The sequence below is a fragment of the Ictidomys tridecemlineatus genome, chromosome 11 (assembly GCF_052094955.1).
Source record: "Ictidomys tridecemlineatus isolate mIctTri1 chromosome 11, mIctTri1.hap1, whole genome shotgun sequence".
In the NCBI taxonomy this organism is placed as follows: domain Eukaryota; kingdom Metazoa; phylum Chordata; class Mammalia; order Rodentia; family Sciuridae; genus Ictidomys; species Ictidomys tridecemlineatus.
Window position 1 is genome coordinate 65392973 of NC_135487.1, and position 19439 is coordinate 65412411.

General features: G+C 32.5%; 1 protein-coding gene across 50 annotated transcripts in view; it reads left to right on the forward strand.

The window, feature by feature from the left end:
• Window positions 1-19439, forward strand: part of Adgrl2 (adhesion G protein-coupled receptor L2) — a 619253-nt gene that overhangs the window by 557671 nt on the left and 42143 nt on the right. For all 50 annotated transcript variants that reach the window (XM_078026550.1, XM_021732267.3, XM_078026553.1 and 47 more), the window contains 2 exons: window positions 7381-7490; window positions 13588-14388. In XM_078026550.1, the coding sequence (XP_077882676.1) occupies window positions 7381-7490; window positions 13588-14388 (911 nt within the window). The remainder of the gene's footprint in view (window positions 1-7380; window positions 7491-13587; window positions 14389-19439) is intronic.

The following is a 19439-nucleotide window of genomic DNA, read 5'->3' on the forward strand; positions in this document are numbered from 1 at the left end:
AATTTCTATTTACTAGTATATAAACTAATGACATACTTTTATAAAGTGCCTTTTCAATAATTAGACTTTTTTCTTAAGAACTTTGATTTAAAAATGTACTGTGGATGCTCTAAAAGTTCTTATTGAGACCAGAGAACATTTGTTCCATATGAAAAATAAAATATACTGTTTACAATACATTTTCATTTTTGGTATCTGCTGATTGTGATTGTTTAGATATATATTTGATATTTCTTAAAGTATTTTTTCAACATTTCTTCTCCTAAAGATTGTGCACAAGCCTGAGCAGTATCACTAATTTTGAACAATCACTCTGATTTTTTTGCTAATCACAAAATGTATTCAGTAAATACGAAGTGAATTGAGCAACTAATCTCTAAAATTATTTCTTCAGCTTTTGGAGATGAACATTTGGATTCACTTCTTTTATTCTCGTCCTCCCCACATTTAGGGTAAAAACAATATAAGGATGAGTATTAAAATAATGTCTAAAATTCTACATTTTTACCCCATTTAAACCAGCTTAGGACCAAAAAAGCAGAATCTGGGATTTTCTTTGTTTTGTCTGATGGATTTAATCAGTAAGATGTAAGTTTTATGAATATTAATGTGAGAAGTAATGCTTTTATTCTGGTATTAGAACATGAAAATGTTATAAAGCATTTATTAGTGGATTTATTTTATTATATATGGGATTTTTATGTTGAATGTAGTACGGTTAGTCAGTTTTTGTTATATGACCAAAATACCTGATAAGAACTTAAAGAAGGAAAAGTTTATTTTGGGCTATTGCTTTTTTTTTTTTTTTTATTGTTGGTCGTTCAAAACCTTACACAATTCTTAATACATCATATTTCACAGTTTGATTCAAGCGGGTTATGAACTCCCAACTTTACCCCGTATACAGATTGCTGTATCACATCAGTTACCCTTCCATTGGTTGACATATTGCCATTCTAGTGTCTGATGTATTCTGCTGTCTGTCCTATTCTCTACTATCCCCCCTCCCCTTCTCTCCCCTCCCCTTTTCTCTCTCTACCCCTTCTGCTGTAAATCATTTCTTCCATTTGTATTATCTTGTCTTGATCAATGGGTTTTAGAAGACATCAAGGAGGAAATTAAAAAATTCTTAGAGTTTAATGAAAACACAGACACAACATATCGGAATCTATGGGACACATTGAAAGCAGTTCTAAGAGGAAAATTCATTGCTTGGAGTTCATTCCTTAAAAAAAGAAAAAACCAACAAATAAATGATCTCATACTTCATCTCAAAATCCTAGAAAAAGAAGAGCAAAACAACAGCAAAAGAAGTAGAAGGCAAGAAATAATTAAAATCAGAGCTGAAATTAATGAAATCGAAACAAAAGAAACAATTGAAAAAATTGACAAAACGAAAAGTTGGTTCTTTGAAAAGATAAATGTGAAATATGATATATCAAGAACTATGTAATGGGCTATTGCTTTTTGAGGATCAGTCCACCATGGCTAGCCAACCTCATTGCTTTGGGTCTGAAGTAGGGAAGAACATTGTGGCAGAGGGTATGGAGTACGAAAGCTACTCGCCTCATGCTAGACAGGAAACAGAGAGAGTGGAAAGGGCCTCAGGAAAGTTGAATTCTTGCATGCCCCCAGTGACCCACTTCCTTTAGCCATGCCCCACTATCCACAGCTACCACCAAGTCAGTCCATTCAAACTAGGATGGACTGATTAGGTCACAGCTCTCACAATACAAACATTCCACCCGTGAACATTACTGCATTAACACCAGAGAGTTTTGGAGACACCTCATATCTAAACAATAGCAGGGACTATATGTAGTCTTTATAATTGTGAGCAAGGTAGAGGAGAAAATCTTTTGTTTTTCTAATTTCAAGTTTATTAAAACTTTAAATGTACAAATTATCTAGGTTGCAGATTGTCAAAAAATCAACTCAATGAAATCCACATTTAAAAACAGAGCAGGGGAAGAAAACAAACATAAAAAAAAACAGTCCCAAACAATGAAAATAACATAAAGGACACTCATCAGCAAGTCTCTATAACTTAAAATTTGACAGAGAAAGGAAATAATACATTTACACAATTTACCTATCCACTCTTGATTCATGATCAGATTTTTAAATTTTATCCCATATATGGTTATTTTCTTGACTCTTTGATGTTTGGTTTTAGAAATGGCTCTAGAGAAATATTAAAAATGATCAAATGTGTTGAATTTGGGACTAAGTAATACTTCTAGATTTACCTTCTAGGTAGTATCAAATCATGAATTATACCCTGATATTGATTAGATATTTGTAAGCCCTGCTATTATGCCCCTGATTTCTCTCTAAAAACAGTTATTTTTATTGATTTAGATTTGAGCCACTCATAAATATTTGAATATGCAATTCAAAGATTAAGTATAGAAAAATTAGCAGTGACTACAATGGATCATATTTTGTTTTTAATTGTGTCTTCTTCCTATGGAACATAGTTTATTTTTATAGATTGTCAAACATTCAATCCAGGTAATGTTGGAGATTTTCATTAGCTAGTACATTTTTAGGAAAGGATTATACTTTTCCTCTTATCTGTTAAAAAAGGGTGTATATGTGATATAGGCATGTACTTAGATATGGTACTTTTTTTGACTTTCCATGTCAGGAATTGACAAATAATTAGATGGTTTATTTAAAATCAGAACAACTAAAACCCTTAATTCCTATGTTTAAAATTAGGAAAGAACACACTGTTGTAAATTTTGTTACATACTCTTGCTTCAGTTGAACTCATAACTTGTTTGCTATTTTACAGGTATTTAGTTTTATAGAGCTCAAGCATATGTAACCATATGAATTTATTTTTATTTATTTATTTATTTATTTTATTTTATTAGTTGTTCAAAACATTACAAAGATTGCAGAATCACATCGGTTACACATCCACATTTTTACATAATGCCATATTGGTAATTGTTGTATTCTGCTACCTTTCCTATCCTCTACTATCCCCTCTCCCCTCCCCTCCCATCTTCTCTCTCTACCCCATCTACTGTAATTCATTTCTCTCCTTGTTTTTTTTTCCCCATTCCCCTCACAACCTCTTATATGTAATTTTATATATCATTGAGGGTCTCCTTCCATTTCCATGCAATTTCCCTTTTCTCTCCCTTTCTCTCCCACCTCATGTCTCTGTTTAATGTTAATCTTTTCCTCCTGCTCTTCCTCCCTGCTCTGTTCTTAGTTGCTCTCATTATATCAAAGAAGACATTTGGCATTTGTTTTTTAGGGATTGGCTAGCTTCACTTAGCATAATCTGCTCTAGTGCCATCCGTTTCCCTGCAAATTCCATGATTTTGTCATTTTTTAGTGCTGTGTAGTACTCCATTGTGTATAAATGCCACATTTTTTTTATCCAATGAATTTATTTTAAAATACAGCATCTAAAGCTATCATGTTTTATGTTAGTAGTTCTCAATCAATCATCTGAGCAAACTTCAGAATCACCATCAGAACCTTAATACTGCCATGACTAGGTACCTAATCCCAGGCTTTCTGAAAGCTGGTATTTCTGGATGGGTCTGATAATTTGCATTTCTAACAATCTCCCAAATTGATTCTGGTTTGAAGACCACACTTTGCAAAACACTATGGTTTTAACTACCCCAACTCAGCTGTGAACTTTATAAATACAAAATAACAACAACAACAACAACAACAAAAAAGTTATTTGAAAGTTGAAATGTTTAAAACATGTCTAGTATCCACTATTTTATGATGAACTATAGTTGTAGTTTCTTTGAATTGTGACCAGTGGTTTATCAGTTTTAAAATCCTTGTTCTTTCTCTTCTGCCTTGTACTCATTTACACTCAATTTTCATGCTTAACATCTTAGAAAAGTGTAGGTTCTCAACATAGTAACAAATCCACACGGTATTCTAGAGAATACTGATATTTTAATTGCTAATACAATGATAAATTTATTGATAACAAAATCTTTTTATGTGGGGGAAGAGGGAGAAATTCACACCAGAAACTATGCACTAAGAATGCAAACCACCGAATGCATTTCCTTTCTTGGCTTAGTGTGCCTCTTTATTTTATTTAAAATAGAATGAAAACTTAAAGCTGAGCCCTTGGTGGAAATTTACTTTGCTTTTGTGGCTAAGAAATTGCTTTCTTTTTCTCCATTTTTTGAAATGATAGCAATTGATAGTTTTATAATCTTTCTAACATTTTATCAGTCAATGAACTTTTAGATTTTTCTTAGCATTAACAGATTATATTGGGTATTTCTTTCCCCCTCCTGTTTCCAAATTTACTCTGATTGGAGAGTTTAAGGCCATTTCCTTCTTTCACAAAGGAATAAATGGTCTGTATTTTTATTTTCACAATTTGGTTCTCTAAAAGCTTAGATTCATTTCCATGCATAAAGGTGCTGGTAAGCATGGCTCTGGTTTTCTTATTCTTTTTACAGTTGAGTTCCTTTTTCTTGTTTACTCTTTGTTATTTCAGTCCTAAAATTCCCAATTTTTCCTCAAGATTAATTTCTCATACTTCATATTTCTATATTGTGAATTTTCAAATGTAAAGTGACATTTTTAATATCACTAAAGACTGTGAATTCTAGAAATGTATATAATTTTATTTGCATGAACTACATTAAGTTTTCTTCCCTTCAGTTTCACTTAAGAAAACAGACACAGAGTTAACATTATTTACTGCGTTAAAGTGAATGCTTTGTACAATGAGATTAAAGAAATAAAAACAATGGGGTTGGCATAAACTATCATAATCACCTTTGACATTAATTTTAACTCATAATTGTGGTAAGATGATTAATGCAGAATTGTTCGGGAAAGATTATATATGGGCAGTTATTTTTCATTTTATGGTATTGGTCCTCGTTCTATCAAAATTGTATGAGAAGCTGCATTGCTTCTGCCTTATTTACTTCTTGAAAAATGTACTGTGACATTGAGAAATAGAATATAAAAGGTTTCTAATTCCATATGGAAGTCATATTTATTCATCTGATTGATCATGGGGAAAATTTGGTACTCTACAATGTATTCTTTATTTTATATTTATTTTTTGGAAGGTGATATAGATTCTCAAATCTTTGAGGTACTTCCTTTTTCTCCTTCATCTATTTCAACCTTGAAGATAAGCCCTTTTCTCTTTCCCCTACTCATACTTTGGTGATATGAGAGAAAGGAAGGGTAATGAAGTATACAACAAGTTTGTCCATTAGTAGAATTGTTACTTTATGCAATTTCTACAATGAGTGATATTTAAAAATACATATTTTTAGTTGTAGTTGGACACAATAACTTTATTGTATTTATTTATTTTTATGTGGTGCTGAGGATGAATGGTTATGAAATGTATACTGAGGGAGTATATGAAAGGGATATCTGACATACAGAAGTTTATATTCCTCATATCTGAGAGATGTGAACATGAGATAACGTGAGGATCCCTATAGATATGAATAAACACAAGAAAGGGAATAAAAGGACATTAGTTTTTGATGATGATCAGGTTGCTGATTGAAGATTCCTGGGAGATCAAACATCTTTAAAAAAGTGGTGAGACCTCTTCTTGTTGTACAATATAAGAAAGAAGAAAAATGTAACATCATGATTCTGTTTTTGTACTGATTGAAACGTTAGATATTGAGCTAGAGAAATCCTAAATCCACATGCTCTTTAAATTTCAGGATATACGGTAGGTTTTGTGATTCATGTAGATTTTTTTTATTAATTTTTAAAATATATTACAGCAGAATGCCTTACAATTCATGTTATACATATAGAGCACAATTTTTCATATCTCATGTAAAATTAATTCATTTACAATAAATGGTAAATGTCTTCAAATTAGTAAACAAATTTAAGAGAAACATAAAGAGAAAAAAAACACAATATTGTAAAAGACTGACAGTACACCATGTATATCGTCCATGTTCTTAAACATTACAGTTATGTGTGTGTGTTGAAGATGAGTGCCACACTGCATTATAGAGTAATCATGAGGAAAGCTAATCATTATTTTTAATATTTGTACAAGCAATATTCATTGTCATTTATTTAACATTTATGATTCATTTGAAGTTTGCTATAGTATATTTTGAATTATGAAGTGTGCTTATTTATTCTTGTAAATGTTTTCACATTTTGTCTGTCTTCAAAAGAGAAGCAACTTGGTTCTGGGTTGATGACACCAAGGTGCATGAGTTAACATATCCACTCTCTTAACGTGATTCTGCTTCTACTGCCGTTTGGTTAGTTGTGCTAGAAATGGGGCCACCTCTTTAGAATTCTTTGTAGTGTTATTTTGTAGTTTGGTTATTTTATGCACTATAGAATATTTGGTATTCAAATTGTTAAATAAATTTTGTTATAATGCTGTTGTTCTGCTTGCTTTGCCTTTTTAATGCATATAAGATCAGAAAACACAATAAAACTCCTGCAAACATTACATTCTATGGGGTTGTAATCAAATTAAATTATAAAAGAAATAGTTCTTGCCTTTACCAAGCTTATAAAAAGAACATCTGGACCAGTTTATAGAACTTAAATATCTTGCCTAGAATTCTGACTCAATTCTACGACTTTTGATGATGAAAATGACAACCAAAGAAAATTCTGTAGAATTATATGTGGGACACTTTATGCTTTATGTTACTGACATTCTTTTTAATGTTTAGAAGAACCAAGGTACATTGTCCTGAAATTAATAGTGTGAGCACATTGATCTATGAAGGTAACCATGATGCTTAGATATTTAGTATGTGCTAAAGGCTTTAAAAGGATTCTGTCATTTATGCAGGCCATCATATGTAAGGTGAGATTTCCTAGCTTGGTATTCAAGAGTGTAGACAGTGTCTATAATATAATATTGAACACAAAACTGGATTTGAGGATGCTTTAACATTGTTTTTATGTTATTAAAACTTTCATCTTAGCTATTCAATTTATAATTACATGTTTCTGGTCATAGTATTATTATTATTATTATTATTTGCAATTTTAATTATTAAGTATATCAGCAGGTATCCTGGTAAGCTCTTTTTCTCCCCTAATACATGTTGAATATGTCAAAGATTCAAATTAAAATGTATAATATTGTAATAATGGAGAACTATGAGCTGTATTTTGCTTATAGTTAAAATTTAGTGTAACCTAATCTAACTTTTGTAGCTCACAAAGTTAAAGGAAATATAACTTCTTTAATTATTTAATAATGTAGCACAACTTAAGGCCACTTGAATTTTTGTTTTATGCTTCTGGTTTCTTAAAGAAAATACAAATTGGTTCTACATTAATATTTCATATGTAAAAGCAATCAAACAAATATGTCACACAAGTTTGATTCATTCTGTTTTCCAGGTGCAACAATCGAACACAATGTATAGTAGTTACTGGGTCAGAAGTATTTCCTGATCCATGTCCTGGGACATACAAATATCTTGAAGTCCAATATGAATGTGTTCCTTACAGTAAGTATGAAATTTATATTTTTCACTTTCCCTGGCATTCTTCGTTGATGCTGAAAGACTACACATGTGAAAGCAGCATATGTTTATGGCCTACAAAACCATTATGCATGCAGAGCACTAACAGACTCGGGACTCCAATTAGCTTCATGAAGTGTGGAAGGAAGCCATAGTGTGATGCTGGCCAAGTGTCTGTCTGTGTTCTTAAGTGTTTGGCTTTTAAGGCTAGTGTTTTTCCAGAAAACAAACTTGAATTAGCTATTCAATAGGGCAGATAGAAATCTGTACTTTTGCCCAATACCAGTTGCTGACAAATTGGTTTGGCTCATGGTTTTCTAAAGGAGGAATTGACTTCAGTTTTAATCTTGAGCTACTTGAATGGCTACCTGCTGCCTGGTAACTTTGTAAAAGCTACCCTTGCAGAAACTGAGGCAAGTGTTGCCCTTTTTGATTCATGTCCTTGAAGGGAGCATTTCTTTACTAGATTCAGTGATGAAATCTTATGTTTAAAAAAATGAATCAAACAAAATCTTGTACATATTTTAATTTTATAGCATCATATTTAAAATCCTACAGAGGCATATTTGAAATTCAATTGAAAAACAAATTTTTTTTTCGATAGGCTTTGGCTTATTTACACTCTAATGCTGTATAGTTTTCCTTCAAATATTCCTACACTTTCAGTAGGGGGAAGAAAAAAACCCAACATATTAGACAACTTAAAAGATTAAATATATTTCCTGATTTTCACAAGCTAGTTTGATAGAGTTGTCTATTTACTTTTTAAATTGGGAAAGGTGAAAAGGGGTAAGTCATGTCATTATTAGTTCACAAGTATTTGAATTAAAAGTGTTACAGGAGAACTTTTACTGATTGGAGAAAGTTTTTACACATTTTCTCCCATTTAAAAAAAACAAAACAAAACAAAAACAAATTTGCAGTCAGATGTGGTGGCATGCCTGTAGTTCTTGCTTCTGGGGAGTCTAAAGCAGGAGGCTCACCTGAGGCCAGGTGTTTGAGTCTATGCTGAGTAACAGTGAGACCCTGTCTCAAAGGAAAAAAAGCAAACCAAAAAAAACCCAGATAGGTATGCTGTGTCTAATGTGTTGGTAACACATCCTTACACATATTTTAAAGGCACACTTTCTGTCCTCTCTGCCAGTTTTGATTAATTGGCATTTTGTGATATCATTTAAAGGCCAAACACAGATTATCTTTTCTTTTCATCCCTGCTCTGTGTTCCTGTGTTACTGTGAAATGGATGCTTTTTTTTTTTTTTTTTATGTTTTCAGTATTTTCTATACCATTTGTAGGATTGGAAGCCTACTGAGTGCACTGATCTCTATATCATTTCTCCAGTGTGTAGTGTTGGTGGCTTATATAATCATTCTCCTGTGCCACTAGAGGAACATTGTATTCTTTTGAGCTAACCAAAATTTTGTTCCATAAAGTCCCTTTCACTTGAATTCAGCATGGTTTCTGTCCTCAAATTAGAGAAGGAATACAGCATCCATTCCCAAACAGTGGAATCAGTCAGAGCTGCCAAGAATTGTGTCTTTCTGGAACCAGTTCCTGTTATCTAGTCTATAGACCAAGAACAGTGTTAAGCAAATATTATTTTCAGACTCTTAAGTAATTTCTTGCGCTGTTAAAGAAAGGAAAATGTGGATATCTTCTGGAACATCTAACTTTCAAAATTTTACTTTTTCAGTTCTCCAGAAGTATTGTACATTGTGCACTAAACTTGCAAATAGCTATATTCAGAGAAGTATTTGTTCTTTTTAGTTTTTGTCATTTAAAATAAAAAGAAACACAGTAAATAATTTGCTGTTACTTTTCTAGATGTTGCACGAGGCAGCAATAAGTCTATGGCTTTTTATTTTAAAGCACTCTTTGCTAAAGAATAGAAGTAATTACAATTCCTATATACCGTACAGTAGTGACACACTATAAATTATATGATCTTAACTACTTTAAATTCAAGAGCTTTTTTTAGATTATTCTAATTCTTATATAGGACCATGTGTGTCCATATTTCTTTCTTGGTTTCCTCTCCATTTATTTACTTATTTATATTTTGTGCTTTGTTCCCTTTGTTGGCGGGAAGGGATGTTGTGCTATTATATCCATTGCTCACACCTCCTTTTATTTTAAGCATCTAGCTTTTATTTTCTCATTGTTTTAAAAAGTGTATGTGTATTTTGAAAAACTTACATCCCCATTTCACACTTACTTGTGAAATCAGATCACATTTATTCCCTTTTGTTTTCACTTGGCTTTATGCCAGTTTCTGCTAAAACGTATCCTCCAGGACCTTATACCCAAACTGTTTCCTTCTAGCAAAAATCAATTTCAGAAATTTTTCATGACTTATGAAAAATTCACAATAAATTTGCTCATCAGATAGCATTAGAAATACTGTTGTTTTGGTTCATTTTAATTTGTTTATAAACAGGCACATGTATAATATGTGACTTTGGTACTTGCCCAGATAACCTTTGCACCAACAATGCACGTATATAAGGCATTCTTTGTTGTTGACCAACTGTTACAAATTGCATATATGTGTATTTAAAAGAAGTTCCAGGATCTTGGAGGATAAAGGAGAATAAGCAGCTTGGGATTTTGCATCCTATGGGTAGTATCTGTTTTTCATTTGGGTACCCTCTTTTTTCAAATTTCCATTGTACATGATAATGATGCCATGTTAGGTACGAGATATATTTAATGAGAATGACAATAGCTTTGCTATTGACTAATCATTACTAATAAATAAGTGTGAGATTGTTCAAAATGAAATAGTGTGTCACTTCAGGTACAGAGTATGTAGGCTACAGTTAGTTTGGGTAAATTCTTGTCTTGTGTATCTGTGTAGTCCTCCACTGATGTCAGTGGATCATGTACTTGTGTGTTTGGTCTATAGAAAAGTAAATGTATCATTATGAATTAATTAGTAGAGTCTCTTAAGACAAGTTTCAGTATATGGCATGTGATAAAGATTGCTGATTTTATTAATTTTATTATTTTTATATTCTGGTTGATAGACTTGGCTGATTCAACATATCTATCCTTTGGGTTTTCATAAAAATCATTATGTAGGAATTGTCTTTTGTTTTAAAATTTTATATCTTACATGATTCCTTAATCATCCAAAGTTATTTTTTTATTATTACATTTGGATGTTATTTCCCAGTTTTCACCAGAGCTATAAATTGAAGACAATTCATATCCGTTTTCTTTTCCTTTCAAATAAATGATAGTAGTTATATCACAAGTAAATTAAGATTTCTGTGTATGATATTTTTCTCAGTAACTACGCTGTCATTTTAATAAAATGTATCAAATGAATAAAATTAATTGATTTATTTTAGTAAACTCTTCCTTTCCTTAGGAATAAAAACACAGCTGTGTATAAATATATTCTGAGAATTCATAACACTGATGATTTCTCTTACCATTTTTCCACCATGCCCTTTTATTAATGATTCTAAGCAGGTATATTTTTGCTCTTCACTGTAGAACCATTTTAGGACAGGTGGTTTATAAACAAGTATTGTTTCCAAGACAGCAACACTGAATCTCTCCTGTGTACCAGATGTAGTCAGAATCACACATTATAGAAAAAGTATGTTTTCTGAAAGTGGTTAAATTTAAGACCAAATTGGTTAGGGGAAGTTGTGACTTAATGTAGAAATTTATATGCTGTTTCTGTGGCACAAATGTTTGTGTGATATGTTTCTCCCAAAGGTATTTAAAAGTTCAAATTTAATCCTAACAAATAATTATAATTTAAAAAAATGAATCAAGATAAGAACACTTAATATATTACTACACTTTCTTTGAGTAATCAGTTTGGAGATGTAGTATTAGCACATCCTAATGCATTTTAGCATGGGATGAGGGAGAAACATAGGCATCAGTCTAGTCATTTTTATGAAGTTCAGGCAACATACTTCAAAGCCTACATACATTTAAAATAGTACTTTATGGTTTCTAGTTATTAGAGCACTATTTACCAACAAGGATCTTATTTAGCACCCTTCCTAAGTATATAATCCACTTCTTTAAATTTGTAGGGGTTTTGTTTCTTTTATTTTTTTTTCCAACCTCATATAACTGTACTAATCAGGTTTGTTTTATGAAAGCATTTACCTTTTATGGGGTCTGTGGAGTCAAGGTATTTGCTTTGAATGCTTGGTATGATTGTTGTTGCATGCTGGCTTGCTTTCTGTGTAAATTAATGATAGTGGAAAATGTCATAATAAGCTAACCATAATTCTTTCTTCCTTTTTCTCCTTGCCTACTGTGCTTGCTTTTCCCTTGTATGTATTTTGCTTACTTTTTTTATAGACTTAGTAGTACAAGTTTGATATATCTGTGATATAGAAAATTCAGTAAGAATTTTGTAATATAAAGTCTATATACCTAAATACATAATTTTACTAATCCTTAATGGGTAAGAAGGTACTAGCTTACCTCACCCTTCACAATCCCTATTGGGGCTGAGGGGAGATTGATAATATTCCTGAAAAGGAGGCATCTTTCTTATGTTTATGATTAATTTTTCTAGGAGTAGAAGATAATAGAAAAACAATTGAAATATGTACTGAGGTACATAATTATGTATTTATTATATAAATATCTTTGAATAAAATGTTACCATATCATTATTTATTAAATTTGACCTAAAATTCAAAATCAAAATGACATTTTATAAATGTATTTTCCTGTTGTTATATAATTTTAGTCATTTTAATAATTGAGTTCACGTAAGATAAATGGGGATGGTACACCTGTGCATGCATTTATGTCGATAGCGTACATATGTAAAGAAAATCTTAATAAGAATGCTGAGTGACTTTGGAGAGGCAAGAGTATGTGTAGCTTGCATTAGTGAAGAGTTTCATTATTTATTCAGGTACACTAAGTGAAGCAACATGCCAGCATATTTGTATTGCCTCCTTAATCTACTAAAATGATTGATCCATGTTCTTTTATGTAACTTTAGAATCTTTCTCCTGCTAGGTTTTCCTGTGTGTGTTTCTCTTTATCCAAAGTAGTACAACAACTTATTCTTCCTATATTTAGCATCTGTTACGAATTCAGTCTTAGACTAATAGTCAATTTATTTTAATCTTCTTTCTTTTTTCCTTGCACCTTTTTTTATTTTTCTTCCGATGCTTAAAATAGAAGTGGAGCAAAAAGGTAAATAACGTATACAGTCTGAACCCCAGCTCCCTGTTATGTGCCTTATGGATGTTAACCTCCTCCCTCCCCTCTCCCACGACCTTCCTACATTAAAATAATCAGCAGGATCTCATAAATGCACCTCATAAAGAAGTCGACTGTTTACAATGAAATTATGTGACTGCTAAATCTGGTGATGGGGTAAAAGTTCTGAAGTCGGCGAGGGGCAGCTGCCCTTTCTCTGTTTCTTTTTGTCTCTTTTCCCAACACCCTTGGATATTTTCTTGTTATTGAAGTGTCATCTTGCCTGGCTTCCAGAACCCTCTCATAGCATGCCATGGTTACAGGGTCTCCTGGTCGTTCATCACTGCTTTCCTTATATTTACTTTTCTCTGCTCCTAATTGCATTTTCCGAATATTTACGTTCCTTAAGTCAAAGCACCTTTAACTTTTGTAAAAGTTCTAAATAAGTCTTCACAATGGGTTTTCTGTTTTATTTCTCTTATTTTGTAGTTTTACTTTGGGGGGCTTATAGGTGGGCAAGGGGTTGGAGAGTATAATGTTTGGAATAAAATATTTGATGCATAAGCTCAAAGTTTTAAACCATTTATTACCAAATTATAAGGCAAAAACCCACCGAAAACTTAAATTCTCAGTTCAATTATGAATGATCTTACACATAGGTTTGTGTTTATGAAAATAAACCCTGACCACTTTGTGGGATGGTATTCGATTATGGTCACTTCAGAAAAGAACGGTAGTGCTTGTTTTAAGTTTAAAGTTTGGTAAAATTAAATGCTAATAAAACAAATTTTTCTTTTTTGTTTTGTGATCAATAAAACTTTGTGATTACCTGTGTAATTTTTTTTTTTTTAACTTGGCTTAATTCTTGTCTTTTCTCTGTGACTGTTAGTTTTTGTGTGCCCTGGGACCTTGAAAGCAATTGTGGACTCCCCATGTATATATGAAGCTGAACAAAAGGCAGGTGCTTGGTGCAAGGACCCTCTTCAGGCTGCAGATAAAATTTATTTCATGCCCTGGACTCCCTACCGCACTGATACTTTAATAGAGTATGCTTCTTTAGAAGATTTCCAAAACAGTCGCCAAACAACAACATATAAACTTCCAAATCGAGTAGATGGTACTGGATTTGTGGTATATGATGGTGCTGTCTTCTTTAACAAAGAAAGAACAAGGAATATTGTGAAATTTGACTTGAGGACTAGAATTAAGAGTGGAGAGGCCATAATTAACTATGCCAACTACCATGATACCTCTCCGTACCGATGGGGAGGAAAGACGGATATCGACCTAGCAGTTGATGAGAATGGCTTGTGGGTCATTTATGCCACTGAACAGAACAATGGAATGATAGTCATTAGTCAGCTGAATCCATACACTCTTCGATTTGAAGCAACCTGGGAGACTATCTATGACAAACGTGCTGCATCAAATGCTTTTATGATATGTGGAGTCCTTTATGTGGTCAGGTCAGTTTATCAAGACAATGAAAGTGAAACAGGCAAGAATGCAATCGATTACATCTATAACACCCGATTAAACCGAGGAGAATATGTAGATGTTCCCTTTCCCAACCAGTACCAGTACATTGCTGCGGTGGATTACAATCCAAGAGACAACCAACTCTACGTGTGGAACAATAACTTTATTTTACGATACTCTCTGGAGTTTGGTCCACCTGATCCTGCCCAAGGTAAGAATGCTTACTTGTTAATGCTTATGTTTTTCATAAGCAACTTACTAGAAAAAGACTTATTAATTTTCTCCCTTATTTTCTTCCCCTTCTCATAGTTAAAGCAAAGAATATGAGGAGGTATATTTGGTTCGATTTTCTTTTCTGAGTTTCTTCACTTAAATGTTGGCTTTATGAGATTGTAGCATCATTACTCAGTTTAGTTTTTCATTGCTGAAAATACAGTACCAGCTACAAACCTGTTAGCTTTTTTCCCCTCACCTGGCTTCTGAATTGATGATACTCTGTGTGCAGACCTTTTAACTTCTTGGCGCCAGTGGTTAAAGGAAATGTGTGTTAGGAAGTCCCAGAGGAGCGACTAGGTTTGATGTACAATGCCAGGTATAAGTGTTCTGAAGTTTTGGAGTCTTGTTCTCTGGATGGGAGAGGCAGTCCTCAAACATCTTTCTAGTTCATCATGTAAAATTACACATTTTTATTTCCTGATACATTAGGACAGTTTAAAATCAATATTTTTATGACTGTCACACATGGACTAAGCATTAAGTGATCTCAAGTGATGATTTATAATGAGAGATCTGTTAGCATTTTTTGATTTGTGTTCTCTTTGGGTGTCTTTGTGGACAAGCATTACTTAACAAATTAATGCTACATTTTTGGAAATATATTTTGGCAGATCAAGTGAATTCATTTCTATGAGAAAGATTTTTGAGTAAAATAAATGAATTCTTTATTAAAAGAAGATTACCTCATACTTAAGATAAAAGAGTAACCTGTTAATGTATTATTATGAACCTTGTACTAATAATGTCTTTTCTACTTGAACATTGATATTTGTGCTTTTAAGATGTGAATTAAATTTCCGTTTACTGACTTAAATGGAGTTTTCAAATTAAGTTGCTTCAAAATTTTAGAGACTGGAAGGTTTTGGAGTGACTAATCTTTTCAACAAGGTGAAACATTTTTTTTCTGTTAATGCAATATGCATAAATGTATTCATCTACAAACTTATATCCATTCATTTAAGATATGCTATTAATAAGTTCTAAATATTGTCATACTGCTAGGATCTCAAAACAAGTTACAGCTTTTTGTAATTGAATGTCTAATTTGAGTATTTATAGAGCTCTAAGATGTGCATTTTGTTTATAAATAAGAGTAATAATGATGTATTGACTTAGTGTGTGACACCCTTTTCTTAAAATCATGTAGACTTAGATTTTTTTCATTTAAGATATTAGTAGTAATGTCCATTGTTAAAGTTTCAGTCATTTAATCTTCTTTTAGAGCATGGAATGTTTATTGACAGTAGCTGTAAGTCATTTAAAAAAAAAATTTATGCATATCTGTTTCCTCTTGAAAGCAATTTGGTTTGCTTCATGTATTTCAGTTTTGTTTTGTTTTCCCCAAAAGCTACTCCAGTGCTTCTCCTTTATCCTACAGGTTTCTCAAAGGCAAACTTGAGACATTGACAGACTTTAGGCATGGGCCATAATCGTATTGATCCTTGTGTTAACCTTTTCGTAATCCACATTACTCTGACAATTGTTACATTTTTCTTGGGTGGCAGTAAATCTTTTCACCTTGTTAGGAGAAGAAAAGCAAAGAAAAGGCTTTAGCAACCGCAAATTCCTAATCAGGCAACACCCAAAGGATTGTGAATGAAGTTTAGTGTAGGTTCAATTCAACCAAGAGTCATTACTTGTCACAACTTTCTTCATCCTTACAAGGATGAGTAACCATGTCTTTCTTCACGTGTGGCATGTATTCTAGTCAATACGTTGATGCATTTGAGATGAAAACATCTTTGATAATTTAGATACTTTCTTGGAAAGAGCAGTTGCAACCTTTGAAAATGAGTAGCTTAGACATGTGTAGGAAGTTTGTATTACCACAATAGTGTTTTAGCATCCAAAATAACCATAGTTAAGTATTCCCAGAATGTAAAAATTCATATTGACCCCTTATTAAACTCTAAGTAATAAAGAATTTTATCTGACCTAAATTTCTCATGCTGATGTTTGACCCATATTCTTATTTTCTCCTTCCTTATAGTTTTTCTTCATAGGCTTTTAGAGATTCCGGTCTCTGTCTTGCAGGTTGTGGGTTATCTATATGCCCATAGGTGGGACTGTGCAGGACTGTTCTGGCCCATAGATTTAGGTCAAATCAATAAGCCACTGTCAGCTTTCTGGAAGCAAGCTCTAAGAAACTCAAAAGACAGAACAGTCAGAAATTAGGTCTTTGCCATCAGTAAAGCACTGATTCACTTAATTTGGTTAAAATTCACACCTAAAAGTCTTCTGGAGGTGGATATGCTACCATGTATGTGGTCAAGATGAAAGTGCTATATGAAGTATCTATTTCTTTCCTTCTTCATTATGTTCTCTTTGCTGTGTATCCATTTCAGTGCTTTCTCCCCTTTTAATTTATGCCTGACAGTACAAGCATAATTATTTGTATCCTGATATTTTTAAAGTTGATTTTTAGCTTTATTTTGTCTTTTTGTACTTCATTTCCTTCATTTCACTAAAACTCTGATTTCCTTTCTCTCTCTCTCTAAAGTGAGCTTGGGAAAAACCCTATCTAGTCCTATTTTAACTCTTCCATTTGTTAATTTGAATTGCTTCCTATTTTCTACAAATTGGATATCCCCAATATTATCAACAAAACATTGTATCTTTTCTTGAGTTTTGGCAGTTGTGGAATTTTTGTTTCAGACTGTGAAGTAAAATGTTCCCCTGATATGAGGGAGAATTTTCAGCAAGGGAAGCCAGTTTTGTTACTTAGGAAATGGTCAACATTTCCTCATGCTCATTTTTTGCCTTACTAGGCTACAGACTCACTCTAGCTGGAGTTCATTCAATGAGTGAGCAATGGGTGAGTTGTTGGACCCTGGTAAAGGGAATATTAACTTAGCAGAAATGGGTATTTCCTCCAAGTCTTTGGTATAGAAAGAAGCTTGTAATAAATAACAAGCTCTTGGTAAATACTACCATAGTAAATTGAGCCATTCTATATGTTTGTTGAAATCTTCATGGGCAAGTAAATAAATGTGTTCATTAGCACTGTGTCTCAGGTATCAGTAATCAAATGACAAAGGGTGGCCAGAATGCTTAGTTCATACGAATGCTTGATATGGTATTATGATAAACAGCCTTGTACAAAAGGATTTGGATTTGAGCTATAATGCTATTGTGAAATGTCATGTTTCCTGCTACTCACAGGATATTCTTGAGATTTAAACCTTTTGTCATGTAAGTTTCATAAATTTATTGCTTGATTTTTTAAATTATCTTCTCTCAAATATTATATCTATAATTTATATATTATATAATTATTGTTATTTTGGAGATTTACACAAAATCGTGTAAAAAAATAAGGGTAAGTTTCTTTGACGAATGCCATACATTTTTCAGAGTCTATGAAAATCTTTTACTTAGAAACATAAGATTGAAGAATTTAAGAGGGCTGTCATGTGACCATAAACAATTCATTTAATTTCCCCATCACTCACTTTCCACATCTGTGAAAGGAAGATAATTTTGTGTCTATTTCATGGGGGTGTGGTAGGGATTAAATAAGGTGATCTGTTGATCCATCATTAATGGTGATTGGCACAGCATCTGGCACATAAATGCTGAATAAGTGTAAACTTTCATCATTGCCACATGCCCTTCTGGGACTTTTTTCCCACCTGTGGAAGCTGCATTTCTAGTTTAAAACATTTTTTAAAAAATTTCTTTCCTTTGAGTATTATTAAATTCCAATCTTGGAAAATTCTAGAATACTAGCTTTGCCTCTAAAAGGTTTAGTTTTGTCATTTAAAGATTACTTTGATGAAATCCCAATATTTTACTCATTTACTTTTGAAGACTGTTTTGATTCCTTTCAGTCTTCTTTTCATGGTCAAAAGGTGAAAATCTATCAACCTAAGGAATTCATGGAAACATGGCTGTAGGATGTTGCATGACATTTTTTGCTTTTAATGGAGATCATTTTATTATCTGCCTTGACTCAGTTATTATGAGTCTCTACTGATGGTTATCTAACAAACCACTGCTCTGCATATTTCAGTGACTAAATGTATACTAATTAGTACAGTGTCGAGGAATACATAGATGGTATAACACTAAACCATTTTGTTCTGCCCTTTTCTCTTTTTGCTCTGGTTCCTGTTTCCCCTTTAAGACTTGATTCCGTAGCAGTGATTTGACGCTTCTGCAAAAGATTGTGATGCTTTTGACAAATGTTAATTGAGAAAGCACTGAAAGCCTAGCTGCATTGTAATCAAAAGAAAATTACAGAGGTTTAACAAGATGTCAGGGAAGTGCTTTACAGAAAGATAGACAGGTTTGAATAGGTTTCTGTAGCAGCTGGCTGGGCATGATGCTTGAGTGATGTAAACAGGCATCTCTCATATGGTCAATAAATTATGCCCTGGAAATGAAACATGTGCTTAAGAAGTTTCTCTTGAGATAGAAGGGAAAAGGAAGACAATGTGTATTTATTGATAACAGGAAGTTCATCAGTAAAGAGCTGGAAAAATGTACAAACTACTTTTTCTGGTAAACTTAGTATATTCCCAATTGTGTCAGAGTTAAATAATATTTGTGGATCACAGTTTAAAGTACTAAATATATTAGTGATAATAGGAACATTTCTAATAAGTTGTATTATTGTATCTTGTTTCTCATTCATTACATGAAACAATGAATGTTTTATAAGATGATTTTTAAATAGCTATTTTTAGCTTTTTGTACTCTTAATTTAAAATTAAGTAGGTATTGGTAAAACTTTAGTGTGATCTCATTTAACAGAATTTAAATGGTAGTATTAAATTTTTGCTGACAGATTTTTGTTTTCATTTAAATTAATTAAATGATAATTAATGGAGAAAACATTGAACTCCATTGTTTTTTTAACCTGGCTGACTTAACTGTTTGAAAGTAATGTCAAAGGCGGAAAACAGCCTTTACTAAAAACGAAATGTTCTCCTTTGAAATTGTGTAGCTGTAGTTCCTTTTATATTCTCTTTTAAGGGTCCATAA